At 33.8% G+C, this 26667-nt stretch overlaps 4 protein-coding genes across 8 annotated transcripts; all 4 read left to right on the top strand.

Moving 5' to 3' along the window:
- The first annotated feature begins 1070 nt into the window (after window positions 1-1070).
- Window positions 1071-5175, top strand: LOC125194089 (putative pectin methylesterase CGR3). 2 transcript variants are annotated; one of them, XM_048092113.2, is made up of 7 exons: window positions 1071-1205; window positions 1935-2070; window positions 2281-2320; window positions 2505-2546; window positions 3227-3601; window positions 4256-4311; window positions 4787-5175. In XM_048092113.2, the coding sequence occupies exons 2-7, from the start codon at window positions 1951-1953 to the stop codon at window positions 4937-4939; spliced, it is 786 nt and encodes a 261-aa protein (XP_047948070.1). In that variant the 5' UTR covers window positions 1071-1205; window positions 1935-1950; the 3' UTR covers window positions 4940-5175. The 2 variants fall into 2 exon arrangements, with proteins under 2 accessions (XP_047948070.1, XP_047948071.1); XM_048092114.2 differs by having other exon boundaries at window positions 1092-1205; window positions 1932-2070.
- Window positions 5176-6069: 894 nt separating this feature from the next.
- On the top strand, window positions 6070-9423 carry LOC125194088 (protein trichome birefringence-like 13). The gene is made up of 6 exons (XM_048092111.2): window positions 6070-6560; window positions 6909-7086; window positions 7826-7963; window positions 8281-8401; window positions 8687-8821; window positions 8997-9423. Exons 1-6 carry the CDS (start codon window positions 6155-6157, stop codon window positions 9258-9260), a joined length of 1242 nt encoding a protein of 413 aa, XP_047948068.1. The 5' UTR covers window positions 6070-6154; the 3' UTR covers window positions 9261-9423.
- An 8487-nt stretch (window positions 9424-17910) lies between these two features.
- On the top strand, window positions 17911-18647 carry LOC125194789 (pathogenesis-related leaf protein 6-like). The gene has a single exon (XM_048093011.2). It carries the CDS (start codon window positions 17933-17935, stop codon window positions 18422-18424), a length of 492 nt encoding a protein of 163 aa, XP_047948968.2. The 5' UTR covers window positions 17911-17932; the 3' UTR covers window positions 18425-18647.
- A 2560-nt stretch (window positions 18648-21207) lies between these two features.
- LOC125195726 (uncharacterized) lies at window positions 21208-25321 on the top strand. Of its 4 annotated transcripts, none has more exons than XM_048093911.2 (3): window positions 21209-21430; window positions 23197-24712; window positions 25305-25321. In XM_048093911.2, the coding sequence occupies exon 2, from the start codon at window positions 23244-23246 to the stop codon at window positions 24702-24704; it is 1461 nt and encodes a 486-aa protein (XP_047949868.1). In that variant the 5' UTR covers window positions 21209-21430; window positions 23197-23243; the 3' UTR covers window positions 24705-24712; window positions 25305-25321. The 4 variants fall into 4 exon arrangements, with proteins under 4 accessions (XP_088913417.1, XP_047949868.1, XP_047949867.1 ...); XM_048093910.2 differs by lacking the exon at window positions 25305-25321 and adding an exon at window positions 25044-25221; XM_089057291.1 differs by lacking the exon at window positions 25305-25321 and having other exon boundaries at window positions 21208-21430; window positions 23179-25006.
- Window positions 25322-26667: the final 1346 nt, after the last annotated feature.

Raw genomic sequence — 26667 nt, forward strand, 5'->3', positions numbered from 1 at the left:
ATGACAACTCTTTCCATTTTAGTCCGTTCTTTAAAATATCAACTTTCAAATTTTTTATTTTTGAAAATCTTTACACCCTTATACATCAATTTATTTACAACTTATACCACTACAATTAACAACTTAAAGTGGACTTCATGATCCACTAATATTAATTCCATTACTTTTTTTTCTCTCCCTCTTTCTTACTTTACCAATTTTTCTCTCCATCTCTCTTACTTTATCAATTTTTTTTCTCTCTCTTACTTTACCAAATTGTGCATTAAAACTCGTTTCAAACCTCCCTATTTTAAAAAACGGAGGTAGTATAATTTTAGAATTTTAATGAATTTCCTATTTTAGTTACGTTTGGATAAATAAATTAGTAGTAGGAGTATAACATAAAGAAATGAAAAAAGATTAAAAGGTGATATTCATAAATAACTAATGAAATAAATGAGTTGTGATTTGTGAGGGTTTTTTGTAAGTAAGAAAGGTTTGTAAAAAATGCCATCTAATCTATAAATAATAAATGAAATTAGTGATTTAAAATATATGACTGTTGATGAAGGAGTTTGCCTCACAGCCGACTGATCTATAGTTGAAAATGCCGCCAAATGGCCTGTTCATAGAGACCAACGACTCGATAGTTTGCGTATGCTTATTATTCTATATATAACCTCATTTATTTACATTTTAATTAGATAATATAATAAACACATATATAAAAACTTCAAAATCTACACAATAATGAAAACATCAAAATATGCTAACGCGAAAATCAATTACATCAAAACATCTTGCCGAGATATCCTGCCTACTCCATCCTAGTAATCCCCAAATTAAACACAATAACTATGAATCAATGTTCCTAATGATTATTATACCCTTTATTCGAAATCACCCTTTCACTTATACTTAGTAGAAAGAAATAATATTAGTATTAGTATTAAGAGATTTACTGATTCAGCCATTAAATCAATTTAGTACTTTAATTAACTAAAATCGCGGCGCATAACTTTATTGTGAAAAGGGAAAAAAGAATGGAGTATTATTCTACTATAGTAGGAGTATTTAAATAAAAAATAAAAAATATATAAAATAAATATGGAGTATAAAGCTACTGTCTAGTAAGAGCGCCTTTTTCAGTCGGAGCACAAAGCGAATCCGCAGATCTAGATCCCACATCCACTTCTCGTGCTCCCTCTTTAGATTTTCTATTCCCGGTAGCTTCTTCGCTTAATTTTGTATTAATTTTCTATTCAAATTGATTATTTCTCGTGTATTTTTTATTTCAATTGTAGTAGTATATTTGTTCCAGAGATTCTGCATTTTATATCTGCTGGATGATAGATTCGTTTTTTATGTTTTTCGGTTGTTGATTGCGTGAAATTCGGCTGTAGAGCACTGCGTTTAGCTGACAGATTATTGGTTTCCCGCCTCAATGCAGATTTACCCGCCATTTTGGTCGACTTGAACTAGCCGACCCTGTGTTGTAGTAGTTTATATTTACTTGGCTTGTGAGTTGGGTTTGTGAGTCTTGTCGAAGATTGATGTGCTTATAATGCGGTTGTTTCCTTGGTCGTATCGGTTGATATTCGATTTTTGTTTGTTGATCAGTGGATGAAGAGATATGGTTTACTTGTATTGAGCTTTTGTGATTGATATAACTTATATACAACTGAAATTTTCAACTCTGAGCTTCTTCTGTGTGTTAGCATCAGCTAAGTTTTCAAGATTACCTGTAGGAATATGTGTTTCCTAATTGAACTAAGATTCGAATAAAGCTGATCGTCTATTGCTGTTTTACTATTGCTTGTCCGTATGCATGCTGATTCGGTCGGTGATTTTTGAATCTTTGTGTCTGGAACATCTATCAAACTTATTAGCTTCATTATTTATCATATCAAAGAGTTTGATTTATTTAATAGTGCTTTTAATCCAATATCTAGCAGGTTATTACATCTGCAAATGACGTCAAGGAGACCCAATACTTCCCGTCGCTTTACAGATAGTGGTGTTCCCTTTATGGGCGCATTGCATCACAAGTCTCGGCCATCCCCTCTACTATCTATAGGACTCGTTGTGGTGGTAAAAACTGTGACTTTTTTTTACTTTTGCATTACCTTATGTGCACCTAAAGATGTATGCACCCTCATGCATACTGCTTAACAAGTAAACACATTTTCTTACTGTTCCACTTCTTGTAAGATCTGTCTGGCATTGATTGCGGTGGCTGTAACTGTATCTTTAGATTTCACCCCAAGAAAATTTGTGACTTGCTTTTCTGCATTTTTCCAGGGAGCATTGCTCATTGTTGGGTATATGTATCATGGTTCAGGTTAGTTATTGGTCTGTTTGGACTTAAAAAAAACACATCTTATTGATAAATGATCAAATAAGCCATTGACAGGGCAAGATTTTTAACATATACTGATTGCTACTGCTGCTTTTGATAATCCTTGAAGAATTTGGTACAAAGTTATTTCTTGGTGTTATTTGACTTTTAAACTGCTTCCTGACAGGTGGCAGGAGTAGTGATATTGCCGCTTTGAATCGACTCGAGGGTAACTGCCAAGCGCACCCCTTCTTTTAGTTCTAAGAAATTACTTTCTTTCTTCCTTCCATTCTTTTCCTCTTTGTTTGCTATAAAGGCAACTCTTTTGTGGTTTTTTCAATTTTTTTGTCAAAGCTTAAGGATTAATGTCATATCTTAGTTACCAGTGAAGACATCCTCTTAAAACACTCCCTTCTTCTCTCTCTTACAAAAAGTAGTCATTCATTGTTGGTACATCAATGGTACTTCCATTTAATTAATATCATCATTCCTTTTCCACTAGACTCAGGATTAAGCAATGCATAAGAAAATTCCAAACTTGTATTGCAATAATTTTAGCTGCCATTAATTTTTTTTTCTAGTGCCAAGTTTTGGTAATTATGTTGAAAAGTATACTTTGTTATTACAAATATTGAAATCCGAAAATATACTTTGTCTGGTAAAATACATGGAAAACATAGGGCAGTTTATTCTGAAGGGCTCTGGACTAACTCATGTGAGTTCTGCTAGCTATTCTGCATTTAGTCTACCAAGTAATGTTATTGATGTGATCTGAATTCTATAGAATTACCATTACTTTTTAACTGCTCAAATAATTTTTGGAACACTACTTAAGCTTTGCCAGAGTTATTTCACGAAGAGATGAATCACCTCTGATATGATGATTGCTCTTGGGTTTATTTGTTCCAGGTGGGGTTTCCTGTACTCTAGAACTTCAAAGATTGATACCTATCCTTAAGAAATCATATGGTGACAGCATGCGGAAGGTACTGCATGTAGGCCCAGAAACATGCTCAATAGTCTCTCAAATATTAAAAGAAGATGATACTGAAGCTTGGGGTGTAGAGCCATATGAATTAGATGATGTTGATGCCAACTGCAGGAGCCTTGTGAGCAAGGGCGTTGTACGTGTGGCTGATATCAAGTTTCCCCTTCCATACAAGCCCAAGTCATTTTCTCTTGTTGTTGTGTCAGATGCATTGGATTACTTGTCACCAAAATATCTTAATAAAACTGTTCCGGATTTAGCGCGAGTGGCATCCGATGGCTTAGTTTTATTATCTGGTAATTTCTCAGAAATCTTGGTTTCGATTTCCTTTGATGAGTCTTGTCTGTGTGATCATATTTTCATCTCTTTGATCTTAATTGACCAAGTCATTAGCATTTTGTAAGCTGGACATGGTTGAGCAGTTTTACCAGTTTCTTGATTGGCATAGTTTTGCATCTAGTAGCACTGTAGCAGGAACTGTCTTGTACCATAGTGTCATGCCTATCCGGTTTGTAGCATCAGGTGTGTGCTTACAGTGATAAAGTGATGCAGTGCTCCCTCCAGTCTGATTCCTGCTTCCCAGTGATAAAACATTCATAATATGCAGATAGAAAAAACATGAATGATACTACCATTTTCATTCTTAGTTGTGTGCACAATAAAAGATCTTAAATATTCTGTTGGTACCTATTTAAGCTTATAATTAACAAATTTGGTCTCTTTATCCAAGGATACTTGTCCCAGCTCTTTTTAACCGAATGATACAGGGTAGTGAGTCCTAACCGTACTTGTAACTTCCTGCTGTTACATGGTAATCCCCATGTGTACCATGCAGATTTTCTATATATCTGCAAGTTTAGGCTCTTTTAGTAGAATAAGATAATGGCATGACTGCCTGCTGTGCCCATGTTACTTCACAAACCGAGTTTACCAATTTTATGTGACTGTAGGTTATCCAGGTCATCAAAGTGCTAAAGTGGCTGAACTGTCCAAGTTCGGACGCTCTGTAAGTATATCTTATCTCTTTTACATGCAATTCTTAACCTGGAAATTTTACATTCGTTTAAGCTCGCTCTCTCTCTCACACCCACCTTCCCACAGCCATAAACCATGTCATCAGATACTTATAGAATGATAATGGCGGATCACACCTCAATTTAGTGGGGTCAGAGGCTTGTGCCTGAGTGCCTCTCCTAATTCTTAATACACAAGCACTTAATCTACTGTTAGTTCAGCCCCCAAAATTTGAACAACACCCGATAAACATATCCCCTTCAGTGTATTCCAAAAAATGTCCCAAATTTCCGTTTTTTTATCAATAGTCCCCAACTTTCAACTTTTTCCATAAAATGTCCCGCTATACAAAATTCGGTAATGGAAAGCTGGTTCATCTTTGCTGGTTTTCTCTTTTGTGTTTGTTTGCTTTAAAAAACAAAATAAGCGAGTCCTTGAATATGCTAGTGGGCGTGTTTGTTATTCAGGCCAAATTCCGGAGCTCATCATGGTGGATTAGGTTTTTCATCCAAACCAGCTTAGAAGAGAATGAAGCTGCGAACAAGAAATTCGAACAGGCGATAAAGAAGCAATCTTACAGGCCTGCCTGCCAAGTTTTTCACCTTAAACCCTTGCAGTAATGGAACCATGTGGCATGCATGCTTCTTAGTTCTTACACTGTTAAGTTATTGTATGTTGTTAATCTGTTATAGTATACGTACACGAGACATTGATCTATTCTTGAATTCAAAATTTTGTTCATCTTAATTCAGTGTCGTACAAAATTGTACCACTACTCTGTTGAGTAGGTGAACTTGGGAACTCAAATGTAGCTTCTCCTCTTCACTTGAGAAATAAATCAATTAATGTTCTCTAATGTTTCGGTAGCTGCTTATTTTAATTTAATTACACACATCATTTTTCCTCTAAATATTTGAACAAAGTTCACAAACTAAAATCGGATCAAAGCTCAGCCACAGCACTCAGCAGTACGCCTGATATGGCTTGTCCTCTCATTCGGAACCCATTGTGAGACGCGTTGTGGCTTGCCATTCTTGTGACCGACCATTACCCTCTCTGTTTGCCATTAGGAGTCCTGGTCACATTTGCACATTCATTTTGTAAAAATGATAATAAATAGTTAAAGTGTAGAAATAGTAAAGTAAGAGAGAATAATATTGAGAAGATCGGGACTCCTATTGACGGAGGGAGGGAGTACATAAATAAGTATTTATTTTCAATTTATACACAACACATAGTTAAATACTCTATTTTCTTCCTTGCAATGTGCGTTTGAAATCTAATATCAACATTTTTAACGGCGAAGTGTCTTAATATAATTATGCAAATTTAAAAAATCAATGAATTTTTATTTTTGGAACTTGCCACTATTTTGATTTTCGATGAGTATAAACATATTTTTCTGATAATAATATGCTAATTAAGTTATATAAAAAGTTAAAGTACAAATTACATATTTTATTTTTTATAATTATGCACTAAATGAATATAAAAATTATTTTAATTTTATTAAATTGGTAATTTTTTATTATTAGAATAAAACCGGAGGAACTCCTACATTTATACTAGTACCATTTAATTTTTTTGTTTATTTTTAATTAATTAAGTATATCACTTAATTAGTCAAAATGATAAAAACCTGTATTATAAAAAAATATCACGAATATTACTAAAACAAAATATTACGAATATTACTAATTGGAACAAATAAATTCTTAATCGAATATATATAAATTTTGCGTGTCGGTGATTTATCAAAGATCCAACAGCGTGAGTAGCGCACGCGATGTGCTAATGTGCGCCCGGCGTAGCGGTCGCGCTAGATAGCATTAGCCATGGCCACTAGAGCACCGCTTCACGGCTCCAAGAAACCCGCTCCTTCCAATTCTTCACTCGCACCCCGCGCCCTTATCACTCTCCTCTGCGCCGTCTCTCTCTACTTCTGCTTCTCTCTCTTCCGGAAGGATGCTCCGCCTCCGTCGTTTTTCTACCCAGTGGTGCCTGCCACGACCAACGGTACCTGCAACTACTCGGACGGACGTTGGATCTATGATCCATCAATCAGATCTCCACCGCGCTATGACCACACGTGCAAGGAGATATTCAAAGGATGGAATTGCATCGCAGGTAACAAATCGAACGCACTCGACATTATCAAGTGGCGGTGGAAACCCCACGGCTGCGATCTGCCGCCGTTTGATCCGCGGAGGTTCCTTGAGCAATTTCGAGACACCAGCATCGGTGAGTACACCACTGCATTAAGTTAATTGGAGGATTGGAAGTGTTATAGTATATTTTTTCAGCTTAATTTTTCTTTCCGAATCCCGTATTATAATCATCGCCTTCGGATGCTCTAAATTAGAGATTTTTGATGAAACAATTAGCAGAGGAGAGAGAAAGGTTTTAATTTGAATTTTACTTTGATAGTACTTGGTTATTTTACAAACTCTAGTAAAGGAGGTCATTCTATTGGAGCAATAGTATTTAACTCTGTCACCACTCTAAACTTTCAACTCCATAGTGTTACGAATTTTGTGTTGTGTAAATATTAGTGTTGCTTGTAGACCTAATGTATCTTTAACAGTGCAGGATTTGTTGGGGACTCCTTGAATAGGAACATGTTTGTTTCTCTTTTTTGTGCTTTGAGAAAAGTTTCTGCTGAGGTGAAAAAGTGGCGTCCTGCAGGAGCTGATCGCGGTTTTACTTTCCTTAAGTACAACCTAACTATTGCATATCATCGTACGAATCTTCTGGCTCGTTATGGTAGGTAAGCTATGTACAACATCTTGAGTCATGACACCCCCCTGATGATGTAGTTACATTGTGTTGCTTTCCTTTTCTCATCTCCCCAGCGAGAACAAACACTTGCATACTGTGTTGATGCTGTGCTTGAGAAGACATGCTATGTTTGGAGCTTATTATGTTAAAAAGATATAAAGGTGCATTGAGTCTTGATATTGTGTTTGGAGGTCACTCATTTATCACTTGAACAAGTTGTATCAGATAAGGTTGGTTTGGGAACTAACAAGTTGAACTTTAGTGAAGATAATTAAGTTTTCATACTCAAACTGAAGATTATTGAGTTTTCGCTAGGAGATGAATTTTACTATTTAGATATTTACAAACCTGCTGATTGTTTAAATTCTCTTTCCTTTTACCTTCTCCTTTTAAGTGCAAATAAATAAAATTTCATGCATATAGATAGGTCCCTTTCAGAGTTAACACTTGCCCTGCTGAATATTTATTGCAAATATTCTTGAGTGTTTTTTTTTTTGTCATGCTCCTGTGATGATTTTACTATGAAAGTTGTCTTGCTCCTGTGCCATCTTTCATTTTGTATATGAGTATGGGTTAATACCTTAATACATAGGAGTATAATTTTTGCTATATGCTTAGTTGCTTACATGTTCATGTTACAGTATAATCATGACACAGAGATAGCAATTTCACTATACTCTACATTTGTACCTTTTGACATTGTAGTTCTTTGTTTGTGTTCTTTCTAGGTGGTCAGGTGGTACCAGTGGTATACTAGAGTCACTTGGCTATAAGGATGGGTATAGAATTGATGTTGATATACCAGACGGGACTTGGGTTGCTGTTCCACCTTTCCACGACATACTCATTTTCAATACAGGACACTGGTAATTCAGTGTTTAATGTGTTTTATTTGAGTAGATGGATCATTGTTAGTATTGTATTTGAAGGCTTTGTGTTCTTATAACTAGGACCTATTACTGATGGTGCATGAAAATCTTTCTCTATTAAGCTAAAGCCATTTCCTGCCTTGTGAACTAGGACCTATTACTGATAAAGTATCTTTTGAAAGTTATAGCATCATTTTTTTCTACATGTTTGTTTTGCTTTTAAAAACTAAAGCATCATATTTTTGTTTTCTTTTCAATACATATGATATCATAATTTATAGTTTTAATTTGTTTTTTTTTGCTTGATTTATTAGGTGGTGGGCTCCTTCAAAGTTTGATCCATTGAAAACACCAATGCTCTTCTTTGAGAAGGGTGTACCTGTGACTCCTCCACTACCACCAGATGCTGGGCTTGATATGGTGTTACGACACATGGTATAGCTCCATGCTTCTCTTTCTCAGATGCTTGACTTTGGATCTAATCCCTGACTAACTATATTAAATCTGTTCTTTGAAGAAATGAATTCATTTTCGTTGAAACTCAAGCTGTTCCATTTTACCCAATTCATTGGCTGCTCAAAGTGTTCTTTGTTTGATTAAAAAATACTATTGTTTTTAATATGTTAGTACTTTTTATTAGTTCATTATTGTTTTCCCTCTTTAGGCTGTTGCTTCATTTATTCTTATTACAAGATTCATGCCAGAAATGTATTTATATAGGTATCTTTTGTGGAAAAGAGTGCACGGAAAAATGCTATTCTATTCTTTCGAACACAATCGCCAAGGCATTTTGAAGGAGGCGATTGGGACCAAGGTGGCTCATGTCCTCGCTTACAGCCTCTAGCACCAAAAGAGGTAAGCTTTTCCTTCTGGTGTTTTGTGTCAGGTGCTGTTTACACAATTCATATTGAGTTTATATGTATGCTTGTAATATAGAGCTATGGGATGTACCTGAATCTTAGGTCTTTGAGTTACATACCACACTGTATTGGCATATCCAAACAAGAACTTCACATTTTTTTGTCTCCAGGTTGAACAACTTTTCTCTATTGAGAGCAACGGAACAAATGTGGAAACACGACTTGTGAATGGTCATCTATACAGAGCGCTTGATGGTTCGAAATTCCAAATATTAGACATAACCCGGATGAGTGAGTTCCGAGCTGATGCCCATCCATCTGCGGCTGGTGGGAAAAGACACGACGATTGCATGCACTGGTGCTTACCAGGACTTACCGATACATGGAATGACTTGTTCATAGCACATTTAACCAGCGTTAAAGGTAGGCACTGATCAATTCGAAATGTCATTCGATATAATTCTATTTATTTAACATTGTAGGAGTAGCTTTTTTATGAGATTTGGTTCAACCGTTGCTGTATCTTTTAGTATATGTATGTTATTTGTTGAAAAGTTAGATATACTATTAATGCTAATTAAATCAAGATTTTGAGCATCTTTCCTTCAAATTATGGAATCATTAGTCTATGTTTTGAAAATCTGACCGGACAGATGTTGCGACCGCAAATCAGTGTCTTGTCCGGTCCGGTTCTACCTATAAAACTGCTAGACAATCGCGCCGTTTAAACTGGTGGAATTGGCCTAGGTCGGAAACCGTGAATCATTTTTTTCATATTTTTTAGTATAATCTTAAATTTAACTAAGTTATTTTGTGAAATAATAGTATATACTTATTTATAAAATGTTACACTAGCTAATGATTTGTTTTAAATATATATTTTTATGTGTATAATTAATTATTTTCATAGTTTAATTATAATCCACTACATTATACTATGTATTGTTCATTAAATTTAAGTAACTACACTTTTATTATAAAACATCATATTTTTCCACACTAACTAATAATTCATGTTGAATTATATTTTATTATTGAATAAATTATTAGTAATATTTTATACTACTATATATTGATTAATTAAAAATATAAGTATTATTAATTTATATTTTATCATTCACTAAATTTAATGGGTTTTTATATAATATAGATTTAATAATATTTTTAAACTGATCCGACTAATGTATTGTGAATCGTTTAGCTTCACCGATTTCCTTTTGGTTTTTAAATCATTTCTATCGCCTACCAGCCATATTAAAAATTGTAATACATGAATCCTAATGCTAGTTTTAGTTGGGATTTTCAGTGGTTCACTTGTGCGTTACATTATTAATATGACTTTCATTAAATGAATTATCATTCAATGCTCAATTAAATTATTTAACCAATTAACCTGGATTAGCATGCCCTATATTTTGCAACAAATTAATTAGACTGACCAAATTAGTTGGACTAGCTACCTACATTAACATAGTGTAGCACGACCAATTTTGTTCGCGACGACCAATTTCTTTTAGGACGTAAACACATTAACTTTTTGTTTAAAATTTGATGTAAAAAAATTGAAACTAATATATTAGAATGACGTTTTTTTAATTCTTACCCAATTTCAATTTTACCATATCATAATTAATTTAGAGATAATTCAGTTCATGAGAAACTTTAGATAAATTTAACCTTCGTATATTTACATTTAAAATAAAAAACTGTCTATGGAAAAAATGTACGCCAAAAGTTTGTGAATTTCATGTATTCCAGCTCCTAACTAGCTTATCTTCATTTAGACGCAAAACAGGAAACTGTATTTTTAGGGACTTAATAAATATTCCGACAATATATGTACACCATCTCATCAAATTATCAATGTGATTTTAGCACAATATGTATCATACTATTAAATTAGGGTTATTAATTAAACTAATGCCTATTATATAGTATACAAATTTACAAGTATGCGGCCATACTTTAAGTGCAATTAATGATAAACTGACTCTTGCTCTAAAAAATGATAAATTACTCTCAAACTTCATAGCCTTATATATAGTTGCACGGATGCAGCAATTGCAAAAGGTATTTGATACATATACAAAATACAACTAGTCATGGTCAATCATTTTACACGTTTGAAGACATATATATATAACTAAGACCGAAAATTGATAAGTCTACTTTCTTTGGTATAAATACCCTCCCACTCTTATGCAAATATAGATTTACGTAACCAACATCGTGTCACTAATGAAAATGAAAAAGAACAATAACTTTCCACTAGCCAATATTTTGTTCAATTTTCTCATCACCATGGTACCATATTCATGTCTAGGGCAAAACTCTCGACAAGACTACATCAACGTTCACAACGCTGCCCGAGCCAAGGTAGGAGTCGGGCCCATAATGTGGAGCGAAAAGGTGGCGAGTTTTGCCCGTAACTATGCCAGGCAAAGGGTTGGGGACTGCAACCTTATCCACTCTACTAATAGGCCATACGGTGAGAATCTTGCCAAGGGCGGCGAAGATTTCACCGGTAGTGCGGCCGTGGATTTGTGGGTCAAGGAACGACCTAACTATATTCATACCTCCAACTCTTGTGTTGGTGGGCAGTGTCTCCACTATACACAAGTGGTTTGGCGCAATTCAACACATGTCGGTTGCGCTAGAGTTCGATGCAACGATGGTTGGTGGTTCATCTCTTGCAACTATGATCCTCCAGGGAACTATATTGGCCAACGTCCTTATTAAATGAATTTGTGGAGTAGCTTTTTCTTGCTTTGTTTCATTTTCAACGCTGATTTCTAGTTTGAGCTCATGACATGCATTTTATTGCTTAATTTGTGTGTTAAAATAAGGTTTGTGTTAATGTGTACCTTATAAAATTAGGACATATATATATATATATATATATATCTAGCTTGTTTTTGCATGTTTAGTAGCATTTGGAGAAGAAATAAACGAGGCATTTAACTTGGTTCAAAAACAAATAAAGGGCGCCGCTTGCATGTTGTTGCTATTCGTGCTGCTAAAATTGGACAACTAGGTTTACAGCTTATGGTAAGCTCGAACAATTAGGTTTTAGTATAAGCTAGTAGAGACATCTAGCTTCGAAAGTGATTAATTATCACATAACCTATGACGATTAAAAGCTTATTAGCTGGACATTAAACTGGTGTAGCCAAGATTTTGATGTTGGAAGCCCAATCTCTTATTAATAATTTTGTGGGTGTTTTTCGGTATCGATATCACCAAAAGTAGCTATAACATGGGGCGGGGATTGTGGAGAGAAATGTGTAAGCAGAGAGAAATAATTAGATATGAGTAATACTAAAAAATTAGATATACATATGATGGATATAGTAAAAGCAACGTCAATATCAAAAGAGCTTACAGTGGTGTCGGAAAAGCGTCAATGATACTGTCATAACTGTTATTTATAACATTCTTCCTTGACGACTATACATAACACCAAACTATATAGTGCCCAATGAAGATGTACTCAAGTCAATTATGTACATATACTCGATCAAAGTCCATGAAGACGAACTCACAATTATATAGATAATTATGTTTTGAAAATGATACTAAAAAAAGTGCAAAGTGATTTAGCACGAATAGTGAGTAGTATTAAAAATAACTAAATAAATTAATTAATGGGCGTATAATAATTTTAATTCGTTAATTTCCATGTTTTTTGGTGTCACGAAACATTCAGAGTAAAAAAGAGTACAGTAAATAGAAGAATAATAGTACTAGTACATAAGCAGATTGGAATATAACAACAAAAAAGTCAAGATGATATTGTACAGACAAAAATGAACGTTATACCCAAAATTACTACTCCACTACATAAAAGTATAGATGACGAGCACAAGAAATACAAGCAAAGGGACGGGAAACCATCCTAACTTTAGTCGTAAACCTCATCCACCAGATGATTATGATAACCGCAAATAAAAAAAAAAATAGAAAACTTACGAATATAACCATAGCCTTGAACTGCATTAATTGAAATTTTTTGAGAATTTAAATGAGTCATATTCTACATATACATATTCTAAAGCCATCATTAATTAAGTTTCTTTGTCCAACTTGATTAATCTGATCCCTAGGTATTGCATTAATTAATTAATGAGTGATGCTAAACAACCACAATGGACAACCACACGAGATTATATAGGTAAATTCAAACATTAATTATATAATAAAATATTGATTGTAGTTAGTGGATAATTGAAAATTACTTTATTACCCTTTAGCCTTCTTTGCGTTTTTTTTGAATTTGAAGCCTTCTTATTTTTCAAATTTGAATTAGAGTTAATGCATTAATTACATTTTATAATTCCAAAAAAAAAGTAAAAATTCAATACACAAATCTTTAATATAATATTATACAACCACCGTATAACAATTTGATAAAGTTGCTCATAATATCTGGAGAATATATACTACTAGAAGTTAAAAATATTCATATACTATTTAAAAATTCTATAACAGTTGCGAAATTTTTTATTTTTTATTTTAGAAAATATTCATATACTAATAACAATTTCCATAACTCATTCTATCACAAAAATGTGAAATAACTGCTGCCTATTTTTTTAAAAAAATATTCCTATACTAATAACAATTTTCATAACTCATTCTATCACAAAATATGAAATAATAGATGCCGATTTGTTTGATGAAAATATTCATATACTAATAAGAATTTCCATAACTCATTCCATAACATTCCTTCTACTCACTTGGAGAAAATAGAAATATAATAGCCGATTTTATTCTTGCTTAAAATCAAATCTATCTATTCATATATCGTTATAAATTGTTATAGCATATGCCTATTGTATATTTCACATTTGATCAAACTTATAGAGTGCATCACTTGAAATTTTATCAGAAGATATCATAAATTTTCTATGTTAAATGTTTGTTGTCAATTCTTACAATAGAAGTTAATTCTTACTAGCATCCTAATTATATGATACGGAAGAAAATTAATTTATAAATTATGGATGGTTATCATTAAAAATATTAATTCTTTAAAAGAATTGGTTATTTCTTTAAAATTTTATAGTATTAATCACTTTAATTAATATAACACATGGATAATCACTTCGACTAAAGTTTCAAAACTCAACATTTTACAAGTTTTTAAACTATTATCTTTGATTTATTGGAGTTACAGGATGATATCTCCATCAACTTCTCAAAAATATTATATTTGATTTATTGGAATTAAAGTTTTAAACATATTATCTTTGATTTTTGAGAATAAATCACTGATTAAATTTTGAATTATTAAATCTCAAGCATATTAGAAAAAATTATCTAATCAAACAATAATGTTATTAAGAAAATATATTTAATCAAACACCAATATGTCATTATAATATTTCTAATAAATCTAAAGTTTGGATAAGATTAAATCACTAATTGAATTTAATATTAGATCTCGAATACATTAAAAAATTACTATTTAATCAAATCTCATATTAATGTATCTATTTTGCAACATGAGATCTGAATCAAGACTAATATTATTAGTATTGATCTATATTGATGACAATAATTCAATAATTAATCTATTTACTTCGCTAGATCTTCAATCAACACTAATGTCGTTAATTTTAATTATTTTCAATTTTGAATGTAATTGCTATCTTTGCATGAGTAATCTATTATATTTTGTTTTTGAAGTTTTTTCATACCACATAAATATATTTGATGTATTAATATTAACTTTTTTGATCATGTTCTAATCATTCATTTAGTTAAGGATGTGTAATAGCAAAACTATTTTACATCATAATTAATATCATGTAAAAATTAATAATACCAAGTTAATTAAAAGTAACTAAAGTAATATATCATATGAAAATTAACAAAATTAAGTTAATTAGAGTAACATCATATGAAAATTAAGTTAACTAAAATATTTTACATCATGATTAATATCATAAAGATTAATAAAATTAAGTTAATTAAAATAATTTCAACGAATTTGTTTAGATCAGGAAATTATGTGAATATACATGGATGCATATTTTGCATGTATAGGAAGTAGGGGTGTCGAAACGAGTACCCGCGGTTACCCAAACCCGTTTTTGCGGGTACCCGTACCCGAAAACTTCAATATTATACTACCCAATCTCGACCCGTATAGTTAAACGGGTAACCCCATACCCGCATCGGGTATCCCAAATCCGTTGTTGCGGGTACCCAAACCCGCACACATAATTTGAATTGTGTATTATATTATTCAACGGTATTATGAGTTTTCGCTTATCATCAATGCTAGTCATCTAATACAATAATTTTTTGTACATGTTTGAAATTATAGAATGAATTTTGGGATTGTTGCTAGTTGCTACACTGCGATTTTAGATTTATATTTTTTTTACTTTGTTCTATTTGTTTAATTTCCAATTATTAACTATGCACAAATATGATGATCTCTCATCTCTTAAATATAATATGACTATGTATGAAATATAATGCAAATCCAAATTTCAAATAAGCAAATATGATAGAAACATCAAGCATGTCTAAAATTAAATTACCATTCAAAAGTCTAATATAAAATATAAAATAATTCACTTTCATCAAAAGTTTAAATATATATAACTTCAACTAAAAGTCTATATATTTTAAATCTTTAATATAAAGACACTAAACTAATAAAAGTTTCACTTTCACCAATCTTGCAATCCTTCATTTAGTAGCGGATAAATAATTGGAAATAAAGTGTATCCTCGGGGAGTATATATGGATTTGAAACTAATTAACTAAAATAAAATATTTGAAACCCCTATAAATAACGGGTATTATTGGGTTTAACGGATATACCCGAGCGGGTAGCGGGTATACCCATACCCGCAAAAATTTAAAACAAACTACCCGATCTCGCCCCGTTTTTTCATTGTCGTCGGGTAGCGGGTACCCATTATCCGTTTCGACACCCCTAATAGGAAGTTCAAAAGGTGTTACCATATTTTGGCATTTTTCCAAAGAAGTGAATGACATATTATGTAAGATTAATTTGAGTATTAAATCACTTTTCATTTGTTAAATAATTATTGGATAGTCATACCATGTCATAACGTTATCTTGTCAGGATAGAGAATTTTTTTCTCATAAAACAATTAGGCAGCATAACTCATAAATGAAAAGGTCAGATGAGAATAAATTACTAATTAATTTATTAGATTTGTAATGTTAGATCTTAAGCACACTCAAAAAATCATTCAATCAAAATACTAATGCCATTAGAAATTTATTTACTTATTTATTTTATATAAGATCTCTATTGAATTAAAAAAATTATATAATGAAACAATAATATACGAATTAATATTTCAAACAAAATTTGATCTTAATTAAATGGTACGGTGTAGTTGAAGCTAGGTTACAATGGATTGAAATTTTAAGTAAATTATATCTTAAAGTGTGTGGCATAGAACACACAAAAAATAAATCTTAAAATTCATACAAGGAGCAAGTCCTATAGAACGCGATAACAAAAAAATATTGCAAATCTTTTTATATTTTATTTATATATGAATAATAAAATATTGTTTACAAACTGAATCCTAGAATACAGGAAATAATTAGGGATAGTTGTTATACTTATTTCCTACCGAAAATCAAGGAAAAAGATATTGGAAGAGATGAAATGGGAAAGAGGGAAAAACGGGCGCCATTTTTGGATGAAATGGGAAGAGGGATAAGCAGGCGCCAGATTTTGGGAAGAGAATAGAATGAGAGGCGGTAAATATAATAAAGGATAAAAATGTAAATTTAGTTACTATTGAACCAGAAATTATTATTAAACCGATTCTTTTAGCAATTGAACCAGTTTATGGTTGTACTTGTACATAATGTGGCTATATAGCTTTTCCCTTAATTTTATTCTTTTGTTTCGTTATGACAAGAATCTGCTATAATCTAGCTACTTCAATGCATTACGGGTCTACGCGACTCTATCCTTTCATGGTGTTAATGTGTGTCTTTCAAGCAAAGTTATTTGACCGACTTTATAATTATTTAATACAAGCCATGATATCATATAAAAAAATATGTTTCGACCAATTATATAATTCATGCATATTGATCCATGCATGCATTTACTTATCTCTTCACTTTGAATTATAGTTCAAATTTTGTCAATTGACCAGGCTCTAATTACTCTTGACAACTTTTCTAGCTAGGAGTTTGAGTGGAGACTAACAAATTACAGCCACCACCTTTTCTTTTGTTGTTTCAACTTGATTTCATCCCTGAATTTTAACTTGTTCATTAATTCTTGTATACTTATTAGAATTTAAATGCAAATCAAGCATCAAGATCCTTCTTTTTGGAATATTTGCATTCAAGATCTTGATATATATACCTCTTTCTTTCAAACTGTGTTAACATATGTGTCTTCTAAGAAAGTTATTTGACCAATATTTATTACAAATATTAAAATAGGCAGGATAACATATATTGTGATTATTAACCACTAGCAAATATGTTTGTAATCATACTAAGCCTTTTGCCACTTATGCAGCATCCTACATTACGTGCATGCATTTACTTATCTTTTTTATTTTGAAATTAAGTTTGTCAATTCTATTAAAATGTCAAAGTTGATAATACCCCAAGTGAGCTGCATCTGATTAAAAAAACTATGCTTATACACCAAGTACTTTTTCTAGGGATTTGAGTGAAGACTTAAACAAATTAAAACCACCTGAAGAAATTATCCGCCACTTTAGCAACACTTAATCCCCTCCTTTTAGTAAACCTGAATTTTCATCAAAAAGGAGTAATTATAGTTGCTAATTAGTACACAAACTTTCACATAATTTGCAATTTAGAATATTGTGCTAACTGCTAACTAATAGGCCCCCAACATGTAATAAACAAATGTTTGAAATTAGCAACTTTAGGGTTGCTTAAAATTGTTGTAACATAACAGTCACAAATACCCCTTTCCATGCACATGTCATTTGCTAAATACTAGGGCACAATTACATACAATAATCCACATAATTCCATATAAATACCTAATAGGTTATCCCTCCATCATCACAATCACTCAAATTCAAAAACATTCCATACATATTCACAAATGACAATGGCTTGCCACAAATATTTCTTGATCACCCTTGTTTCCATTCTAGGCCTAATAAGTACTGCACGTGCCCAAAATGCGGCGCAGGACTATGTGAACGCCCACAATAGCCCCCGGACCCAAGTGGGCGTGGGGGCGGTGGCATGGAATGCCACACTGGCCACCTACGCCCTAAACTACGCCAACTCTAGGGTTGGGGATTGCGCGCTGACACACTCCTACGGCCCGTATGGGGAAAACCTAGCCAAGGGCAGCAGCAGCACCTTCACGGGCGTCTCTGCGGTGAACCTGTGGGCCGCGGAGAAGCAATATTATGACCACACAAACAACTGCTGCATCGGCACGAACCAGTGCCTGCACTACACGCAGGTGGTGTGGCACGACTCCACCCAGATAGGGTGCGCCCGAGTCCGGTGCAACAATGGCTGGTACTACGTCATCTGCAGCTACCATCAACCAGGCAACTGGGAAGGGGAGATGCCTTATTAATAAGGAGTACTATAATATAATTAAGCTAATTTATAGACAGACGAAAGCAGTGGAAATAGTATAAGGTTTCTGCTCTATAATAAATTGAGGCACTCTTTTATAGCCATGAAGAAAAACTAATGTATTACTCCACACACTATATAATTATAAAGTGTAAGGGCTAGCTAATTGCAGCTCAACTGTTTCAGGTTATGTGTAATTGTTGATCAACTTTTTCTTGCAATATTAATCTCACTATTTTAAAGATTTTATTGTATAAATTAAATTTGTAATTATATGATGGACCTTAAATAACGTTTATTAGAAAAGACAAAACTTACAAATTATATAGTACCATATTTACAGCTTGGATTAAGCAACCCTAATAGTCAATTAGTAGTAAAAAGTTGCAACGTAAATGTAAGAAAATAATTATATGAATCCTTACTTAGATTAGTGATTAGTAAATCTAATTAATAAAAATAACATCTACTATGTACTAACAAAATTATTTAAATTTGCAAAAATCGATGATGAGATCACGATACATCATTCTATAAGAGCATCCACTATAGCACCGCCGCGCCGGCCGCCCCCTTCCCGGCTTAGCCGCGGCGATCTATCGGGGCGAAGGCGTCCGCCCCGGAGGTGGACGAATTGGGTGGGGCGGACGGAAGTTCGCCGGCTTTGCGGCGAGGACGGGGCGTTGGAGAGAGAAAATCGGCGGCCGCCGCGGCGATCTATAGGGGCGAAGGCGTCCGCCCCGGAGGTGGACGAATTGGGTGGGGCGGACGGAAGTTCGCTGGCTTTGCGGCGAGGACGGGGCGTTGGAGAGAGAAAATCGGCGGCCGCCGCGGCGGTCCGCCGGATTTTCCTTTTTTTTTTTTTTTTTTTTTTTTTAATTCGAATTTGTTGGTTTTTTTATAAATATTCCTCTCATTTTCATCTTCTCTCCACACACTTCCTCACTCTCTATCCAAATTTTCTATCTCTAAAAACTTTTCAATTATGGATGATTTGTGGAATCAAGCATGAGATTCTTTGATTCAAGAGGTGCAGAGGGAGGCCGACGAGGAGGCGGCGGCGATCCCTCGTGAGATTCGTCATCGTCGGACAATCCCACGAGACCATGTCGGAGCGGCTGAGCGGCTTATGGCCGACTACTTTAGCGATGAGCCTCGTTACCCGGCTGAGATTTTTCGTCGGCGTTTCAGAATGTCGCAACCGCTATTTACCCATATAGCGACGACATTGGCGGACCGGTTCGAGTGCTTCACGCTCCGGAGTGATTGCACTGGCCGGATCGGACTGTCTACTTTGCAGAAATGCACCTCTGCAATTAGGCAGCTTGCCTATGCCGGACCGGCTGATATGTTCGACGAATACCTACAGATGGGTGAGACGACTAGTCTAAATGTGCTCCGGCAGTTTTGTAAGGGCGTTTTTAATTTTATTGAACTAGCCGTTTTTGCCTAATTATTTATAGTCCGATAATTTTAATTGTATTGAATTAAAATATACAACAAAAACAATAAAGTGAAATTTGTCCACTAAAAAGTGTCCGCTATTGCTGCAGACACTTTTTTTTGTGGTTGTGGACAAATAAAATGGGGCTATAGATAAAAAAAAAGTTGTCCATCAAAAAGTGTCCACCTATAGTGGATGCTCTAATCATGTGCGTTTTTCACTTTAGATTCTTCATCTTTCTAAAATTTCACAAATTTTGCCAGCGGTACATTTTCGTATGCCAATGGATTCAATCAACCAAATTGATACTGGCAAAAACTATTACTCCCTCCCTCCCAAGATATTAGACCAACTTTCCTTTTTGGGATGTCCCAACATATTATACTCATTTCCTTTTTTAGCAAAAAGTATCTATTTTATTTTATTCTCCACCTACTTTTTTTTCTCTTCTCTCCCCTACTTTTTCCCTCTCTCATACTTTACTCTCTCCACTTTAACTATTTAAATATCACTTCCTTAAATCATGTGCCCAAAAGAAGTGAGTCTAATACTGCGGGACGGAGGGAGTAATATTTTGGTGTAAATATCTAAAAATCATGTTACAAATTTAAATTCATGTTAAGTTCCGTGGCGTTAGGATGCAATTATATCTCTTAAATTAAGTATATATGTTACACAAAAGTTACTAAATACTACTCCCTCCGTCCCGGATTATTCGTCTCAGTTTTCCATTTCGGTTCGTCCCACATAATTTGTCTCATTTCACTTTTACCATTTTTGGTAGTGGACCTAATATTCCACTAATTCATTCGTACTCATATTTTATTATAAAACTAATATATAAATATAGGACTCACATTCCACTAACTTTTTCAACCCACTTTTCATTACAATTCTTAAAATTCGTGCCCGGTCAAAGTGACCCGAATTATCCGGGACGGAGGGAGTACTAATTAGCTAATTATATCATCTCATTCTTTAGTTAGTTATTAGGTGGCCGTTGTATTTTGTTATTATTCTCAAACTTTATTAGTGGTCAATTTAAATAACTGTGTCATGCTCAAATATAATGCATCAATAGTATTATATACTGGTGTTTTAGGCAATACTAAAAATAGTAAGCACACTAAACTAAAATTTCAATATTAAAATTGAACACAATTTAAACATTGTTGCCGCCTTAAAATACTGTTCATTAACTATAAAGCGTCTTATAGCGAAATTGTAAAATACTGTATGGACGAAACCGAAGATAACCCGTTCATTATATGGGTCAACCCGAAATCCGAAATAATTAAAGACGCTGTCCCAGTCCAACTGTATATCTTCGTTTTACAGTAGCAACAAAGAACAACCTTCTTCCATTATTATCAGTAGATCAGAGAGGAGAGAGAGAGTGAGAGAAGAGTGTGTGTGTGAGAGAGAGAATCTGGAGAGGGAGCTGATGAGGCCTCCTATTTACAGCTAATAGAGATTTTCCAGCAATTTCGAGTTTCTAAGTATACATCTTTTTTTTTTACCAATTCCCTGTTTTTCTATCGGACTTCTTATCCGCTGAAGGTATGCCATTGTTTTCGTGTTCTTTAACTTCATAATTTATAATTAATTTCGCAATTTGTTGACTGTTTTTTTTACTTAGTTATGGCCTGTATTGGATTCCGAATGAGCTGAATCATGCGACCTTTTAATGTCGTAGTGATTTTTGTTTCTAATGAGTTATTTCTGGCTTCGGCTTTGGAAATATGTTGTGGAGTTTCGATTTTGACTTCATTTCCTTGAGATTTTGCTTCGACGATTTATTGAGTTGTGTGTTGGATGTTATCGTAGTTTCTCATTTTCTATATATGCTTGTATCTTGGATTAGATCCTTTACAATTGACTGCTCTAATTTATGCCTAAATTCTTGCCCTGGTAGATTTCTGTTTTTTCTTTAGATTTGTAGACTACGGTAGAGAAAACCTCAGAATCTAAGCTAGATTGAGATGCTGGGCGAACTTCTGGGAGGCTTGTTGTTGGAATTAAGCATGTGGAGCTCCTAGGGCTTTGTCAAATCTATATTGAGTGAGCATAATTTAATCACGCTACTTAAAAAAGAAGCTTTCAGCATTTACTTTCACTAGGAGTAGTTTGATCTCTAATTTTTCTGTATGTGTTAAAGGTTCAGTCAAATGTAAGCTTGCTTTCCCTCCAGAGGGGTCGGGGTAGTTAAGGTGGTCACTGAATAATGTTTCATGGCAGAATTATTGACCGAATCACATAAGTTCCAAAGAACTTTTTATTAGTATATAGGGAATGGGGTTTTAGTATCTTCTTAGATACCCTATGTTTGCAGAGAAGGGTGGTATAATTTTGTTTCTTCTTCTATATTACATTCTGCAACTACTATCCTTACAAGAGTATCATTTTTTATACTTTATGTTATTCAAAATGATGCTTCTGTGAGGTTTACATTCCATATGTACAACTTAGTCCATTGCTTTTGCACTCTATAATTCTTCCTGCACAATATCATCTCAATGTCATGGAGTGTGGTTTAAAGTGGTATGGTAATTGGCCAAGCTTGGTTTGTTACTCAGTGTAATGACTCATGTAAATAGGGTCCCAAAAAAATTCATGTACAGTTATTCCCCTTTTCTGTGTAATCTGGTGAAAAATGATAGAAACAAAACTATTCATCTACATAAAGAATTCTTGAATCATATATTGTGGAACACTGCAAGAGAGATTGACTAGAAATTACTTTTGTGAAGTTTGATCTTTTGTGGTGATGTAGACTGTATTAGGAAAGTTTCTCACTCTCACTGGTTAAGGAGTGTATCAGTCTCCTTTTCCATCACACCCTTGGCATATTGATATTATGCTGTCTGTCAGTCTGTGTATCAATTATGTCATGATAAATTTAGCATCCTCTAACTTCTGTTAAATATAAGCTTCCATACAATTGAATATGACACGAAATTTCTGTTTTGGGCATGTCTACCAACTTGTTTCTTGTATGAACCCAAATATATGAAACCATGTCTTGAATAAAAACCATTTTCCATGGGTAGATATTTTTCATAAATGATCCTCTTCTAACATGCAATGCTGTGAATTTCTTAGTGGAAAGGGTTTCCTGGTCATCACAAGTTTTTAAAAGTGTGATTGATCGTAATCATGACAATGATATTTTTTTCACATTTATTTGTTTAAGTAATTTGTAAGAGAATTAGAAAATGTTGATATGCACTATGTGAACTTCTTAAGTGAGTTAGAAGTCTTGTTTCATATGTAAAATTTGAATTCACGTGGATGTTTTTCTCTTAAAGAGTTTTATTAAATGGCAGATTATTTCAAATAGCGGTGAAAAAGGAGAATACGTGAAGAGATCATTATGTACAGACAATCGCCCAGCAGGAACCAAAGATCAAAAGGGATTAAGGTTAAGTATGTCCTGCAAGTTTGCTTGCTGCTGGCTGCATGCTGTTGGTTGCTATACCAAGTTAAACATTCCCATGACAAGAAGACAGGATTTGATGAAACTGATGCCAAAAGCTCACTTCAAAAAACTAGTAGTGATGAACTTATAAGGCTTGGAAGGAAAGATATCCGTCTTCGAGTTGACAAAATGGACTCTGAGAATGAGATTCATGATGAAACATCAGAAGAAGAGGAAACTACTGAAGAAGGAGAGGAAGATAAGCATGGTGAAGATGATTCAGAAGACAAGAAGGTCGAAGAGAGGGATGACGACGAGGCAGGAGATAGAGAGGATGAAAGGGAAGACCACGGACAAGAGAAACTTGATGCAGAAGTTCATAAAGAAAAAAGTTTGATTGATGGTGGGGAGAGGGAAGATGGGGAGGATAATGAAATGCAAGAAACAGATTCTGAAAGTCATGACCAAACGGAGAAGGAAAGTACTTCTGACGATACTGATCATGATGCAAAAGATATGAGTGCTCACGAAGCACGCGAGGAACATTACAAGGCAGATGACGCTTCTAGTGCTGTGACACATGATACCGAAATGGCGACAGAAAACGAGAATGAACATGTTGAGAACTCAAATGAACACCCTGGAAATATTTTAGAAGAGGAGACGAAAGAGAATGACAGTGAAGAAACTTATGAAGGTGAGAACAGGAAAGATTTGGAGGTGGATGGAAGTGAGGCAGCTGGTGATGGTCATCAACAAAATATCGCAACCACTTCAGTCAAGGATGACACATTACATGACTCTGAGAATGGTTCTACTCCTAATAATGCAACCACAGAAGGATCCACTGATCCTTTGATAAGTAATAGCACAACTACTGAGGTTACATTAGAGAGCAAGGAGTTGCCCTCAGATAATTCAACAGACAGCAAGCCTGAGTTAGGCACTGAGGGTACATCTGCTGAAGGATCTGACGATAAAACTATTGATCCAGAGCAGGGCAGTAATTCTATGTTAACTGTGGACAGTACTCATTCGAACTCTAATTCAACAAGCTCTGGTGAAACAAACGACGCAGGATTACTCCCCGAGGAGTTTTCTGACTCATCTGATAATACAGACTCTTCTGTATCAGAAAATTTAAGATCAGAGGCTTCGAATGAAGAAGGGAACAACACTACAGAGTCCTCAGAAAAGAACAATGAATTCGATGCTGAGAAATCAGATACAAGTGATGGTAGAGATGAAAGCTTGGATTCTACATCGGCTGATAATGCTGAAGAAGTTCAAGAGGATGCTATTGATATATCTGATACTTCCAATTCCATGGAGGAGAAAGATGTACGGGTGGATCTTGACACTCTCCCTGACATACAAACAGAGGGAAGTAATAGCGAAGATGTTGCTGCAGAGTGAATATAGAGGTAGCAGGGTACTGTTAATCACATCAATTTCCTCGAATTTAAGTTTCACCCCATGTATTCTTCCTTAAATATCAGGGTCCTTATAGTATATTTTTGGTCCTTTTTCTTGTGTGTGAAAATGTTAAGCTTTTGCTTTCGACTTTGCATGTAGAACTTAGGCAAGGTGATGGCGACCGGATTCTGGCTCATAATGTATCAGCCAACTCATGTTGTTTTTGCTTAAGTTACTAAGTTTGCAACAATGTTCATAATCCTTTATTACTTTATATGAATCATGCTTGGGATTTGAAGTCATTGACAAAAAGGGACTGTGTTTTCCAACTCTATGTAGGGGCTCAAAGATGCTGCAGTTTGGAGCCAAAATGTGGTGTTGTAAATAGTGTAGCATTAGACATGTGGTAGTGTGGTTTAAGATTAGGTGAAGCTATTTATATCAGAATTAGTTTGAAAGGACTTTTGTACAATTGTACTAGTTTATTTTGCTAATCAATTCCAATGGTTTTCTTGAATGCAATTTTCAAAATATTTGGTGTTGGTTAATACTCCATTTTATAGTTGAATTTGTTACTATTATTAATTTATTATGGTACAGGTTGGGTGCGCCATCATCTGGAAGCATTGAAGACTTTTGTTCAAGTCAAGAATTTAGCTAATCCACTTCAAAACTTCAAACTAAGCCTTAGAAAAAGAAAGAGGGATTAGAAAAGTAGATAAAAATTTATAGAAAGCTCATCCAAACCTCATACTCGTGATTATCCTCAAAACAAATATGGTGTAGAATAAATGGTTGATTTTATTTCATCATTTGAGCTCATTATTCGAAAATGGCTTACTATAATTTTCTAAAAGTAACCAACATATCATTTCCGGATTAGAAATGTCTCAACCTATGCATAATTATGTCTCACCGTCTTAATATTTTGGCCTAAAATGTTTATGTTCCTAACATTTTTAACTCTAAAAAAATATTAAGTTGGTTATTTTTGAGAATTCTTTAAAAATTGGAACATATTTAAATAATCAGCTCAAATACGAAATAAATACGACAATTGCCTGTAAATATTATTGTTGCCGTCGGTATCGATGATTTTATTGGTTTGATAAACCGGACTATACAACCAGCTATCATTTAATAACTAAATATTATGATTGTGATGTCATCATCATATACAACTACTCTTAATTTGTCCGTCATTTGATGGCAATTAGTTGGATATTGTAATTTATCATATTTGATTAAATTGCTATATTAAATACAGTCTGTTACTAGTAATTACAAAGCTGTCAATTCTGTTTCGTAGCGAAGTTGATCCCACATCAAACAGTGACGCATAGACAAACCAAATCAATGTACTTATAAGAAAATGAAACCTACACTCTTGAAACTCTTAAAATTTGATCATTTTAAAAGCTTTTAGTTCTTACTAGTATTAAACATAACTTTGAAATTCGAACACTCCCTCCATTAAATTGAGACGTTTTCTATTTTAGCACAAGATTTTAGGTAATGATGAATAGGTAATTTATCAATAATAGTAGGGTAAGAGATAGATTAAACAAAGAAGGAAAAACGTAGAATAAATTAACAATGAGAATAAAATAGAAAAGAGAAATAAAGAAAGAATAAGAGAGATAAAAAAAATGAGTGAACTATAAAAATGGTCTTTGGACTATGGGTTTATCTCGCCCATAGTCCCTGGACTTTAAAAATATTGACAGTAGTCCATGGACTAAGGGTTTATCTCAAAATTGGTCATTTTTGGCTTTTTTTTTTATGAAAATGCCATTTTAGGGGATTTTGAGGAGTTTGGGCAATTTGGTTTTTTACACTTTTAATATTTTATATATGATATTATTTCAATTATGTACTAAATCTGATATTATTTCAAAATTAACATTATTCTTCCCTTTGGCATCCTTCACTTTGTTTCTTTATTTCAATATTAGATTTAATT

This window comes from Salvia hispanica, chromosome 4, assembly GCF_029641045.1.
Source record: "Salvia hispanica isolate PSC_SH4W2 chromosome 4, Shi_PSC_v1, whole genome shotgun sequence".
Lineage (NCBI taxonomy): Eukaryota > Viridiplantae > Streptophyta > Magnoliopsida > Lamiales > Lamiaceae > Salvia > Salvia hispanica.

Bases quoted from the DNA above. Each gene is read 5' to 3' on its own strand.
- LOC125195726 (XM_089057291.1), top strand. From the start codon at position 23,244: ATGTACAGACAATCGCCCAGCAGGAACCAAAGATCAAAAGGGATTAAG.
- LOC125194089 (XM_048092113.2), top strand. From the start codon at position 1,951: ATGACGTCAAGGAGACCCAATACTTCCCGTCGCTTTACAGATAGTGGT. The intron at 2,071-2,280 runs GTAAAAACTGTG...GCATTTTTCCAG, and splicing joins CTATAGGACTCGTTGTGGTG to GGAGCATTGCTCATTGTTGG. The intron at 4,312-4,786 runs GTAAGTATATCT...TTTGTTATTCAG, and splicing joins TGTCCAAGTTCGGACGCTCT to GCCAAATTCCGGAGCTCATC.
- LOC125194789 (XM_048093011.2), top strand. From the start codon at position 17,933: ATGACAATGGCTTGCCACAAATATTTCTTGATCACCCTTGTTTCCATT.
- LOC125194088 (XM_048092111.2), top strand. From the start codon at position 6,155: ATGGCCACTAGAGCACCGCTTCACGGCTCCAAGAAACCCGCTCCTTCC. The intron at 6,561-6,908 runs GTGAGTACACCA...TTAACAGTGCAG, and splicing joins ATTTCGAGACACCAGCATCG to GATTTGTTGGGGACTCCTTG. The intron at 7,087-7,825 runs GTAAGCTATGTA...TGTTCTTTCTAG, and splicing joins CTTCTGGCTCGTTATGGTAG to GTGGTCAGGTGGTACCAGTG.